The following is a 12952-nucleotide window of genomic DNA, read 5'->3' on the forward strand; positions in this document are numbered from 1 at the left end:
ATTCTCCAGGCAAGAACAGTGGAGTGGGTAGCTGTGTCCTTCTCCAACACATAAAAGTGAAAGTGAAGTCACTCAGTCGTGTCCGACTCTTAGCGACCCCATGGACCTCAGCCTACCAGGCTCCTCCATCCATGGGATTTTCCAGGCAAGAGTACTGGAGTGGGGTGCCATTGCCTTCTCCGATCCTACCCATAGACTTTATTCAGCTATCCACTCTTTTCAGCCATCATCCTACCCCACCCCCCATCTAGCACCCATTCCTCCATAAATCTACTCATCCATTATCCCACCTGTCTACCTTCTCCAGCCAACTCTATTCATCCATTCGTCCCTGCATATTCCCATTGCTGTCTGTCCATTCACACATTTCATCATTCAGTCATCTCCTAATCCATCAAGCCAAGCAGCCATTTAACCATCTCTACCACCAGCCTGGTGGGCTGCAGTCCATGGGGTCACAGAGTCGGACACGACTGAGCGACTTTACTTTCACCACCAGCCAGCCAGCCATTTTAATCTCTTTCAATCCATCCTTCCTTACCTGGATTCTTCTGGGTCTTGGTACTACAAAACTTCAGAGAGAGTTCCATGCTAACACCAGAATGGATTGGGTTTGGGATTCTGGGAAGCGTCCCATGTCTACCTAAGTATTCCAGTTCTATACCCACCCATCCAGTTCTTGTGTTGATCCTTTTACCCAGCCTCTCTCTAGTTGGGGGACCTCTACAGAACCCCCACCTCCAAAAGTCATTCAGGTCTTAAGAGACAAAGGCTTTTATTCTAAGATTGTTCTGTCACCCTCACAGCAGTGCAAGGCCCAGTAAGCAGCACAGTTTAAGTTTCTTTGGTAATACTAGCTTCTTTCATTGAGTACTTAACCTCTTATGCTCTAGATCTTACTCAGTCTTCCCTGGAATTCTCTTGAGACACCACAGCTTCATGGCTGAGTTGAAGCCCCAGCTTTTCTAGTAGTCACTGTGGAACTCCACCCCCCCACCCCCCAAACCTGGTTTCCTCATCTGTATGATAAGGACAACACTATCTGCCTTTATAGGATCATCATAAAGATTCAGTGAGCATATCCTTACTTCCCAAACGTGTTTAAGCCTGATTCTTGACCAACTGAGCTATGAGGGAAGCCCCCCGACTTACTAAGGCCCTGATCAAATCAGATGCCCCAGGATCCAGTCCCAACCCATGAAATCAGAACCCTCAAGGCAGGAGCCCAAGAATCTGGTTTTAACAATCAGTTAACAGCAGCAAAAAATGCTGTTACTGAGTTCTAAACTGCATACCACAGGCATTAGTCACTATTTCAGCTCATTCCCTTTGAGTCCTCAATATCCCTCACAGGCAAGTGGGGATCTGTAATCCCCACTTTAGAGATGAGGAAACTCAGGCAGAGAGGATACTTGCCCAGTCACGTGAGTGGGAAGGAGCAGAGATGGGATTCAGCCACAGCCAAGCCTGAGTCAGCACTCTTGACTGTCTCTGTCAGGCACTATTCTTGCCACTCCAGTATTCTTGCCTGGAGGATCCCATGGACAGAAGAGCCTGGCGGGCTACAGTCCACAGGGTTGCAGAGTCGGACACGACTGAGCTGCTTCACTTTCTCTTTCTATTCTTGCCACTGAGGGTACAACAGGGAACAACTCCTTGCCCACAGGAGGCTTGAAGCCTGGTACTCCAAAGGCCCTAGGTAATGATTATTAGCTAGATAAAGTGAACAAGGCCTGGGTCAGTAAATGTTAGCTGCTGGCTTCCACTCATTTATTTATTGAGTGGGTACCATGCCATATGCCAGGGCATGGGCTGAGTCGGGCTCCTTGGCCTGGACCTGCTCCACTGCAGCCTCCCAAAGGTCAGGACTGAGGCTGGCCCTCCCCGCTTCCGCCCCCAGTTGCACATTCCCAGCTTAAGGAAAGTTCCCAGCCTGGCCCAGGCTCCCAGCGGCGCCGGAATTCCCGGTATTTGAGGAGGCGGCAGCAGGGAGGGTGAAGGGGGGTGTCTACGCCAAGGCCTGCAGCGAGGAAGGAGGCGAGCCCCCTTGGCCACTTCCAGATGTGTCCCAGCTGTGCCTCTGGGAGGGAGCCAGGAGCCTCAAATTATGGGGGTCTCTGGGCCCCATGGGAAAACCCTGGGTACTAGGCCTGCCTTGGCCCCTCCTGGTCCCTGCCCCCAAATTCCATCCCTCCTGCCTGCCTGCCCAACTCCTACCTCTGCTTCATGGCCCCAGCTCCAACACCTCCTCATGAATACCTCTTGCTGGTCTACTACAGCCTGCCTTTTGTAAGCTGTAATTAAGACAGGCTTGAAGAGGGAAAGTAAGGTCGGCTGTCTGTAGCATGACAGCCTTGGGACAGTGCTGCCCTCCTGGGGATGTTTAGGTTAATGCCAGTCAAACCCAGTTAAGTAGTCATTAGTAATTCCAGCTTCAATGCAAAACTTGGTGAGGTGGTTATTTTGCCACTACGCTAACTTTCTCAGCAGCTAAGGTGAAGATACCTGCCTGCCACCCACCTCACAGAGATGGTGTGAGGAGAACCCAACAATACTTAGCCTGGCGCCTAGTGGAGCTCCACCAACCCCACCTCCATGTGTAAACTCTATTTTCTGTACCTGAGTACCATCCCACAGGATTGTCCTGTCAGTAAACAACATTCTCATCAGTGCAGCCCAGCTTCACGGCCACACGTGGCTACCGTTTCATCAATAGGGCAAACATACAAAAAGGACAAGTCAGTAAATCCCAAGTTCCTTTAAAAAGAAAAAATAGTAAACTTTCCCAGTTTCTATTTTTGACAGTGCCGGGTCTTCATTGCCGCACAGGCTTTCTCTAGTTGCGGAGAGCGGGGGCTATTCCCGAGTTGTAGTGCACGTGTTCTAGTTGCGGCTCACAGGCTCCAGAGCTGTGGCACACACTTAGTTGCTCCACCCCATGTGAGATCTTCAGGGCATCAAAACCCGGGTCTCCTGCATTGGCAGGTGGATTCTTTACCAGAGCCGCTAGGGAAGCCCTCCCAAGTTCCTTTTATAAAGAAAATCTGTGAAACTACTCCTTGATCAAGTGTCTAATGATGTTCTTACCAGTTTGCTCAGCAGGAAATAGTGAGGAAGCCCACTTGGGGGCAGATCGCTGGCTGCAAAGGCTGTTATAGAAGGACAGATGCCCTTCCCACCCCAGTGATGCTCACTAGCTTCCTTTAAATATGGGGAAGGAAACTGAGAACAACTTAATTCACAAACAACACTTTACTTCCTATACATACACCAGCACCATCCCACAGAACTTTCCTCCATGATGGAAGTGCTCTAGCCCAGGGGCAGCAACTGAGTTCACCTACGTCAGCTCTTTTCATCACGTGGCAGACACAAGAAATGAACATATCCTCAGACCTATGTATTCCCGGGCCTATGAGGACAGTCACGTTGAGCATAACTAGGACTTGCTTTAAGGAGGCCATGGGGAGCGGGGGTTACAATCAACATCCTCAAGGATGAAACCCGTCAGGGGAAATCATGCACCCACCCACAACGGGGATTACAGACCCCTGCCCAACCTCAATCCTATCTACACTACAGGTTGGCATTAAAAAATTTCCTTTCCCAACACATGCATAGATGGCCCTTAGCTGCTGACTTAAGACCTCACCTCACTTTGTATTAAAGATTACTGATCTTATACATTTCCCCTGCTCTTCTGATATGCAATTAAAACAGCAAAAGGACTGAAAGAGATAAAACCCCCAAGGACACTCACACAACCAATGACCAGGAACCACACCCACGGAGCTGTGTTCACACACTGGAAGTTCAGAGAAACTGAGAGCAGGTCTGGTCCCACCCGCCTCTCCTACCCACGTCCTAATCAGGGTGGTAGCTTTTAGAAAGGCTTCTGGGGGTGTTTCCTGCATTCCTTTTAGACAAAGACCCACCACGGAAGACCACAGAATAGTTCCTGAAACCTTAAATCCCACGACATTTATTATAAAGGTGCTATACAGGGAAACCCTGATCTTCATGATGGGCTTATCGGTAGGATTTCTGGTAGCGGGCACGGGCACCAGGACCTCCAAACTTTTTGGATTCGCAGCGACGGGGATCGGCTACCAGCAGGGTCCGGTCGTACTGGATGAGGATGTCTTTGATCTCCTTCTTGGAAGCCTCATCCACATCTGGGGGTGAAAGGATGGGAGAAGATTTAGACTCCAGCAAGTGCCCTCCCACTCTTTGTGGCTAAATGCGAGCCCTTGACATGCCCCCACCCACCTGCTGGGAAGGACCCACCCTCACTCACATTTCTGGTAATAGGCCACCAAGGCTTTGGAGATGGACTGGCGGATGGCTGTGAGGAAGACACAGACAAAAGGCACATCAGCTTTATGAGCACCCAGGGGTGGGACCCTGCCCTCAGACGCACCTTCCACCTATGTGCCCAGTGTTCGGGACTCACCGTAAATCTGGGCTACGTGACCACCACCCTTCACTCGGACGCGGATGTCCACACCAGCAAATCGCTCCTTGCCCAGGAGCAGAACAGGTTCCAGTAACTAGGGTAACAGGAAACATTACAGGATTTTAGATCACAACCTGCCACTGAGCCAACTCATGGAACATTCTTCCACAGCTCTCTACAAGTAGCTCTTGCCACTGCTGGCCTCAAAGTATTAGTGGAAGAGGGCTGGGCTGTTACTCAAAGCCCCCTATACACAGCCAGCAGAGCAGGAAGATTTCTAAGACAGAAGAGTTTGTTGAAGTCAAACTGAATCCTGCCTGAGCAGTTCTTCCTCCTGTGTTTCTCTCTGGACATCAGATCACCTACTTTTTAAACCTGATTCTTAAAATATGGGCACCTTAGCCCAATAGTAAGGAAAACCTCTGCAGCCCCTAAGCCTGCCCCAAATGGAGGAAAAAACCACTCCTGGGCTATGTCAGGTGCTTTCCCCACCTGAGCTCTCTGCTCTTCCTTTGCACCGCACAAATTTCCAGAAAAATTACAATGCTATAACCCTACTTTGATTTACCTACTTTAGGCCTCAGCTCACAAGTCCCCCCAACCCCTGCTCTGACCCTCCCACCCGAGTTTGAGTCAGAAACCTTCTCTGGGAACCTCTACCCCAGTTCTGACTGTTTGGGAGCAGTGTCTGGTACTGGGTCCAGTCTGTGTCCCCCACTGGATTCGAAGCTCTAGGAGGGCAGGCCCTGGAACCATCCAAGTCACTGCTTTGCTGCCAGCACTCCATACAGGATGCACACACCAAGCCTTTGAGTAAACTGTCAGTGACAATAAGCCACGATATTCATTTACCTGCTCTACAAATGTCTCAGACATTGTCAAGTTCTAACTAACCCTGCAATGTAAACAGTTCTTCACCTTCTCACACACGCCAACAACCTCACACAGAGAATCCAATTTACCTTCTCAACAACCCTACAAGGAACAACCTATTTCCATTTTACAGAGAAGGGAAGTTACTGCCCCAAATAACATAGCTAGAAGAGGCAGAAATCAAATTCAGACATCTTTCCAGTCTGAGCCAAAGAAACTGAAGTGTTCCAAAAAAACTTTATTCAAGAAAAAAAAAAAAAAACTCAGGCTTAAACGGGGAGGGCAGAGGAACTCCTTTCACAGCCAAGCACTACAAACCCAACTTCTGTTCTTGTTCTTCTAATGCTTATTGAGCACCTACAATATTCAAAACCTTATTTTAGTCACAATGTTTGAGGGGCAAAACAGTGATTCCTGTCCTCAGAGTGCGCAGACTACTCTAAAACGTGCAGTAAGTTAACTTACTGCACGTCATCAGGCCCCATAAGCTTTGGGAGCCCCCACGCCACCTCGTCCCAAATGAGTGTCTTTCCAAACAACCCAGTTAAGCACCTGCTTATCCTTCAACATCCACGTTTCCACTCTCAATTCAAGCTTTCATAATATCGCCTGAACCCTCAACACCCAGCTCCATCGTCAAATATCCCATTTTTCTATTCCCAACTCAGCTTCTGAACGTCCCACTCTTGACACCAAACCTTTCAGTTTCCAAGATCGAGGAACTTCAGGTACCCATTTCTTTCAACATCTCCGTCTCCAGAGCCCTCCACTCAACCCAAACGCCCGTCTTCAATCCCAGCACCTTGTATTGCAGCGTGCGCGGTTCGATCATCTCCAGGGGTCGTCCGTTCACCTTGATGAGGCCGTTACCTCGTTTGCAGTGCGCCACGGCGGTGGCCGTCTTCTGTGGAAAGCGAGGGGGAGAGAGCGGAGCCACGTGAGCTCTGGGCCTCGGGTCCCAAATAGACCCCAGATACCTGCCCACAGACTTCTCTCCCAAACGGGCCTCCCCTCGTCCCTACCATTGGGCGCCCGTCTCACCTTGCGTCCGAAGACTTGCACTGACTGCAGAGGGCCCTTGGACGGCATGGCTGCAGACGCAGAAAAGAGATCCTCACCGCGCGGCGCCGCAACCGGAAAAGGAAAGCGCGGGGCCACCCTGGCCGCTTTTCAAGGTCTGCGCAGGCGCGTTGTGCTCAGCGTTGCGACGGGAGAGAACTTTACGGCTTGTGGGCGGGACTTTGGATTGGCGGCTGGAAGGTGGGTCCGGGAAGCGGAGGGGGCGGGACCTGGGAATGGAAGGGATTGGCCTGAACGGGGTCGGGGGCCGTCCCGGAAGGGCCAGTTGTACAGTCACTCAGTCGTGTCCGACTCTTTGGGACCAAGTGGACTGCAGCCCGCCAGGCTTCCATGTCTTTCACTATCTCCCGGAGTTTGTTTAAACTCGTGTTCATTGAGGCGGTGATCCCATTCAACCATCTCATCCTCTGTCGCATCCTTCTCCTGCCTTCAATCTTTCCTAATATCAGGGCCTTCTCTAATGAGTCGGCTCTTCGCATCAGGTGGCCAAAGTATTGGAGCTTCAGCTACAGAATCATTCTTTCCAATGAATCTTCAGGCTTGATTTCCTTTAGGATTGACTGGTTTGATCTCCTTGTTGTTCAAGGGACTCTCAAGAGTCTTCTCCAGCACCACAGTTCCAACGCATCAATTCTTCAGTGCTCAACCTTCTTTATGGTTGAACTCTCACATCCCTACATGATCACTGGAAAAACTGTAGCTTTGACTATATGGACCTCTGTTGGCAAAGTAATGTCTCTGCTTTTTAATACGCTGTCTAGGCTTGTCATAGGTTTTCTCCCAAGGAAAAAGGAGGGTGAAGACAGGCCATAATTCACATCCTCAGTTCTCATTGGCCACTGCCAGCTCTATTCGCATTTGGACTCTTCACTTATCTCCCTTCTCTCACATCCTCAATAGATTCTCACACATGCACACTCACCACCGCCCCCCCCCCCCGCCCCCCTTCCCACTGCCAGGAGGTTGCTTCACAGTCTTCCTCTCTTCTAGAATTCCTCCTCAAGAATCCTGGTAGGATTCAGAATCCCCCTCCTCCTAGAACCCATCGCCTTAAAGCATCCTTCCCAGAATCCTTTTCCTCTTAGGGCCCCTTCCCCAGAATCTTTCACCAAAACTCCCTTCATTTTAGGGACTTCCCTGGTGGTCCAGTGGCCAAGATTCTGAGTTCCCAATGCAGGGCCCCAGTTTCTTTTTTCTTTTCTTTTTTTTAGGGCCCCAGTTTCGATCCCTGATCAAGGGACTAGATCCCACCTGCCCCAATTATTAAGACCTGGTGCAGTCAAATAAATAAATATTTTTTTTAAAAAACTTTCTTCCTTTTAGAGTCTCCTCCTCCCAAAATTCTCTCAGAGCCCTCATCTTAGACTCCCTCTTTGCCTAAATCTCCCTCCACTCAGGGTCCCCTTACCCCTCTTTTCCCCCAGAATCTTCCTTTCCTCAGAACCCACAATGCCTAGAATCCCCCTCCTTCAGAAGCTTTCTCTCCCCTAATCCACTTTTCTCAGAACTGTCCCCCCCCGCCCGCCACAACCCGTTTTCACAAAATCTTCATCCCAGGACTTCCCTGGTGGCTAAGACTCCTTGCTCCCCACACAGGGGGCCCAGGTTCCATCCCTGGTCTTGGAACTAGAACTCATATACCGCAACTCATGCACAAGAAGGATCAAAGATCTCCATGTAACTAAGACCTGGCACAGCCAAATAAATTATTTTAAAACAAAACAAAAAACCAAAATCTTCATCCTTCTCAGAGCCCTCTCTCAAAATCTACCTTTCCCAAGAATCCCCAGTTCTCCCACCCGCATCTGAGGAAACTCAAGATGGGGTAGCCCCTTGCTCCCCACTGCTCAGGATGCTCCCTTCCTAGCCAGGAGCTTCCTTTCAGGTGCAGGCAGCAGGCGGCTGCCTCAGTTTCTCTGGCAGCCCTGGGTCTGGGATCCAAGGTTCAAAGGGGTGTGGTGGCTCACAGATGCCTGGCGAGCGGAAACAGAGTGGCGATTGGTGGGCGGGTCTGGGGCCAAAGGGAGAAACCTGCAGCTCAGAGTCCAGCTCCTAAAGAGTGACAGAGGAAGAGGGGCAAGGGGCCAGGGAGACAGGCAGGAAGGACCCAGAAGCTGACCTGGAGGGACCCACAGTCCTACAGACACACAGCGCCAGAGAGAGAGGCGCACATGGAGGAGAAGGCAAAGACTGGGCCAACGGAGGACAGGAAAGCCAAGAGAGACATCGGGTCAGTCAGAGATGGACCCAGAAGTCACAAGTGACAGAGGCAGAGAGGCCAACGCTCAGAGAAAGAAGTCAGCAGGTATAGGCAGGTATGAAGATTCCAAGACACTTGTGGAAGAAATAGGAGAAAGGACAGCAAAGACTCCCAAATAAGCACCTGCAGGATTAAAGCTAACTGGTGTTTTCCAGTGGGAAGACAAACAGGCCACGGAATGCACAGGCTGGACACACTCTGGACTGCCTCTTGGGGCTGTCTGGGGACAGGGGACGCTTCTAAACTCTCCAGTCTCTCCAGGATGATCCTCATAACCTTGCTGAGTCTGGTATCTTGATTGGGGGAAAGGAAGGGAGGAGAGTACTCTGAACCACGACCTCGCTAGTCTAGGGTCACCATCTCCCCCAGCCTCTGGGAGTACACTTCCAGGTATCTATGGATTGAGTAGAGATGGAAAGGCAGGGAAGGGGCATTTCCTCTCCCCCATTCCCCTGTTTTCCAACTTGCTCCTTCTCTCTGTACCTCTTGTTTCCAGGAACCCAGGCTGGAACCAGAGAAAGTCTGCTGGTGGGCAGGGTGTCCATGTGGCCTCTCTGGACCACCCTCCTGCTGGTGTTGCCCTTGGGAGGCCTAGGACCACCCCTCTGCCGGAGGGAGCCTTTCTACTTCCTCATTGCCATCACGAAGATGCTGGTGAGGAGGGAGGGAAAAGCCAGCAGACAGGGGCAGGCTAGTTAAGGAGTGGGGTGGGTGGCATGTTTGTAGAAGGGTCAGTCTCTCTCTCTCCAAGATCTGATTTTCTTGCTGCTGCTGCTGCTAAGTTGCTTCAGTCGTGTCCAACTCTGTGCGACCCCATAGAGGGCAGCCCACCAGGCTCCCCTGTCCCTGGGATTCTCCAGGCAAGAACACTGGAGTGGGTTGCCATTTCCTTCTCCAACACATGAAAGTGAAAAGTGAAAATGAAGTCGCTCAGTCGTGTCCAACTCTTAGCGACCCCATGGACTGCAGCCTACCGGGACACTCCGTCCATGGGATCTTCCAGGCAAGAGTACTGGAGTGGGGTGCCATTGCCTTCTCGCTGATTTCCCTCCCTACCCCACAATTACAGGGAAACAAAAATGATGGCAGTCTGTACACCCCAGATAATCTATTGGTGAGTATCATGTTCCTTCTTTACTGAGGTTGGACGTTTAGGGAAAATCCACTAGCTCAGGACACACAGGAGGCTGGGAGGCAGGCGGGCTGGTATTCTGGGTGTCCAATTCTTGATCCACCCCCAGTCTTGACAAATGTATTTTGTTCACAGCTGTCTGTAACACCTAGTACAGTGATTGGCACATAATAGCAACAAAGGATGATAATGACTACAGCTATTATTCAAAAAAATATATTTATTTGTTTGGCTGCATTGGGTCTTAGTTGTGGCACCTGGAATCTTTCACTGTGGCACATGGGTTCAGTAGTTGCCTCTCAGCATGTGGGATCTTAGTTCTCAGACCAGGGATCAAACCCCCATCCTCTGCATAGGAAGGTGGGTACTTAACCACTGGACTGCCAGTGAAGTTCCAATAATATAGTTTCTTACTTGGTGCTGGGTACTGATCTAAATGCTTTAAGTGTATTGGCCTTTTTTTGGGGGGTGGGATCTTAGTTCCTGACCAGCGATTGAAGCCTGGGCCCCCAGCAGTGAAAGCGCAAGCATCGAGTCCTAACCCCTGGACCACCAGGGAAGTCCTAAGCATATTAGCATTACTCTTCACATTGACCCTACAAGGTAAACAGGGCTGTCACATATGGATGTGAGGGTTGTACACTGCACAAGGGTCCCACACCTACAAGGACAGCATTCTCATTCTGGATGTCTTTGTCAGTTTCCGACAGATGGCAGTAAAGTATCTTATTCTAACAAAATCAGAACATAGAAGCATTAAGAAGGGAAGATCTTTTTCTAACTTGCATTTCTAGTAAAGGTAGGGATTATTCAGAACTCCACTTACAGATGAGGAATCTGAGGCTTAGATTGGTGAAGGGACTTGTCCCAGGCTACAAGTCAGAAACTGTGGGGGTGCGGACCTGGGATCAGCCCTTGCCCAGAGACACCAGATCACTCTGTCTCCACAGGTGTGTCCTGCTGAGACTCTCCGTTGCTTCCGGCTGGAGCTGTCTGTGATTGGGTTTGAGGAGGGCCCATCCGTGGGGATCGCGGTGTTCCGCCTACAGCGCCTACTGGATGCCCTGGGGTCCCGGCTGTGGGTGGCTGGTCAGGGCTCTTGTCCACCCTGCGAAGGACACCCTCAGAGACCAGTCCCTCTTTTTCTGGCCAAACTCTTGGAGTTATTACAGGGGACTTGTGCTCGGGACCTGCCCTCAGCATAAACTTCAGAGGAAGTCTCCCTGGTACTCATGAAGAGGTCAGGTGGGGAGGGAGAGGAGACTTGATCTCCAGCCCCAGTTCCTAAACCCTAAGTCTTCTCCTTCTAGGCCAAAAGACCTTACCTTGAGACCCAGGAGCCAGGGGAAGAGGTAAGAAGGAAGAAAATAAGGTGAGATGTGAAGCCTGAAATCTCTGACCTACTGGGGCAGGAGGTTGGATAAATTACCCCACCTTACCCCCTTGTTCTCCCTCTCTTTCAGATACTTCCTCCTCTCTCTGCTTCCAGGAAGGGACAATGCACACTTGTCCTTTAAGCTCATCCCCATCCCTTGAGGAGAGGAAGTCTTGTGGCTCATATCCCTGGCTACAAATAATCACCACTTGGAGAACTTTTAAGTGCTGCTGGTGGCCAGGTCCTAGTCTGGAGAACTTGACAACTGGTCTCTGGTGAATCCTGAACATCTGTATTTTAAAAGTCAACTTTGTTGAGGAATAATTTACATACAGTAAAAGGAGAAGGAAAGGCAGAGAGAAGGAAATGGCAGCCCACTCCAGTACTCTTGCCTGGAAAAAATCCCATGGATGGAGGAGCCTGGTAGGCTACCGTCCCTGGGGTCACAAAGAGTTGGACATGACTGAGCGAGTTCACGTTCATTTTCTTTCACTTTCAAAAGGTACCCATTTTTAAAAAAATTATTTATTTCGTTGTGCCGTGTCTTAGTTGTGGCATGTGGAATCTAGTTCCCCGACCAGGGATCGAACCCTTGCCCCCTGCATTTGGAGCATGGAGTCTCAGCCACTGGACCACCAGGGAAGCCCCAAAGGTGCCCATTTTAAGTGTACATTTCAAAGGGTTCTGACAAATATATATATATATATATATATATATATATATATATATAGCCACATTTCAGTGACCCCAAAGCATTCTTTTATGCCTCTTCCCTATCAGTCTCCATCTCTAGTCCTAGAAACTGACTAATCTGCTTTCTGTTTGTATAGATTGGTTTTGCCTGCTCTAGAATACATATGAATGGAATAATACTGTACATATCCTAGTATCTGGCTTTTTCACTCAGTGGATGTTTTTGATATTCATTCATGTGCGTTATCAGTGGATTGTTATCATTCCAGTGCATGTATGTACTGCAACTTGTTTGTTCCTTCTCCTCATGATAGACATTGGGTTGTTTCCTGTTTGGGGCTACTATGCATCTCTCTTATCTTCTCAACTGTTCTCATGTGCTGCCAGACGGAGAGTTGAGAACCACTGATACACCAAGAGTTTTCCACAGGGAGAAAATGATGGTTCCCTCTCTTTCCTGGAGTAATTGTCTTCCTGCAGGAGTGTCAATAGGCATTTTTATGTGGAATCCCATTCTAAAGAACTGCTGTTTAAAGGAACCAAGCTTAGGGACTTCGATGGTGGTCCAGTGGCTAAGACTCAATGCTCCTAGTGCAGGGGGCCTGGACTCCCTCCCTGGTCAGGGAACTAGATCCCACATGCCCCAACTAAGAGTTCACAGGCCAGGAATAAATATTCCACATGCTACAACAAAGATTAAGACCCCAAGTGCAGCAACTAAGGACCCCCGTGGCCAAATAAATACATGTTTAAAGAAGGAAAAAAAAAAAAAGAAAAAATGAAGCAAGCTTATAGAAAAAGAAACTTTTTTGTGTGTGCCACTGTTAGCCCATCAGTAACTCATTCCCCTGTAACTAACTAGGTATATATTAAATTTCTGTAAATTGAATCCAGATTTCTCATCACTTACGTGGGAATTTTAGCAATGTGTTCTAAAGGCTCCCGATTTTTTTTTCCCCTCCATCAGGTTAATTTTTATCTCTCCCTGATGCCTGTTCTCTTTGCCATCTCTCTGACAAATAATTCAGTTCAGTTCAGTCACTCAGTCGTGTCCGACTCTTTGCGACCCTATGGACTTCAGCA

General features: G+C 49.5%; 1 protein-coding gene across 1 annotated transcript; it reads right to left on the minus strand.

Moving 5' to 3' along the window:
- Window positions 1-3966: 3966 nt before the first annotated feature.
- Window positions 3967-6530, minus strand: RPS16 (ribosomal protein S16). The gene is made up of 5 exons (XM_061139277.1): window positions 6371-6530; window positions 6132-6233; window positions 4454-4550; window positions 4298-4345; window positions 3967-4175 (listed from the first exon to the last, which is right to left on the minus strand). The coding sequence occupies exons 1-5, from the start codon at window positions 6416-6418 to the stop codon at window positions 4030-4032; spliced, it is 441 nt and encodes a 146-aa protein (XP_060995260.1). The 5' UTR covers window positions 6419-6530; the 3' UTR covers window positions 3967-4029.
- Between the last annotated feature and the right edge of the window lie 6422 nt (window positions 6531-12952).

Source organism: Dama dama, chromosome 4 (genome assembly GCF_033118175.1).
Source record: "Dama dama isolate Ldn47 chromosome 4, ASM3311817v1, whole genome shotgun sequence".
Lineage (NCBI taxonomy): Eukaryota > Metazoa > Chordata > Mammalia > Artiodactyla > Cervidae > Dama > Dama dama.

Excerpts from the sequence above, each read along its gene's own strand:
- RPS16 (XM_061139277.1), bottom strand. The coding sequence starts at position 6,418 with ATGCCGTCCAAGGGCCCTCTGCAGTCAGTGCAAGTCTTCGGACGCAAG. Across the intron at positions 4,551-6,131 it reads CGCGCACGCTGCAATACAAG|TTACTGGAACCTGTTCTGCT; the intron begins GTGCTGGGATTG and ends CTGTTACCCTAG. Across the intron at positions 4,176-4,297 it reads GGTGGCCTATTACCAGAAAT|ATGTGGATGAGGCTTCCAAG; the intron begins GTGAGTGAGGGT and ends TTTCACCCCCAG.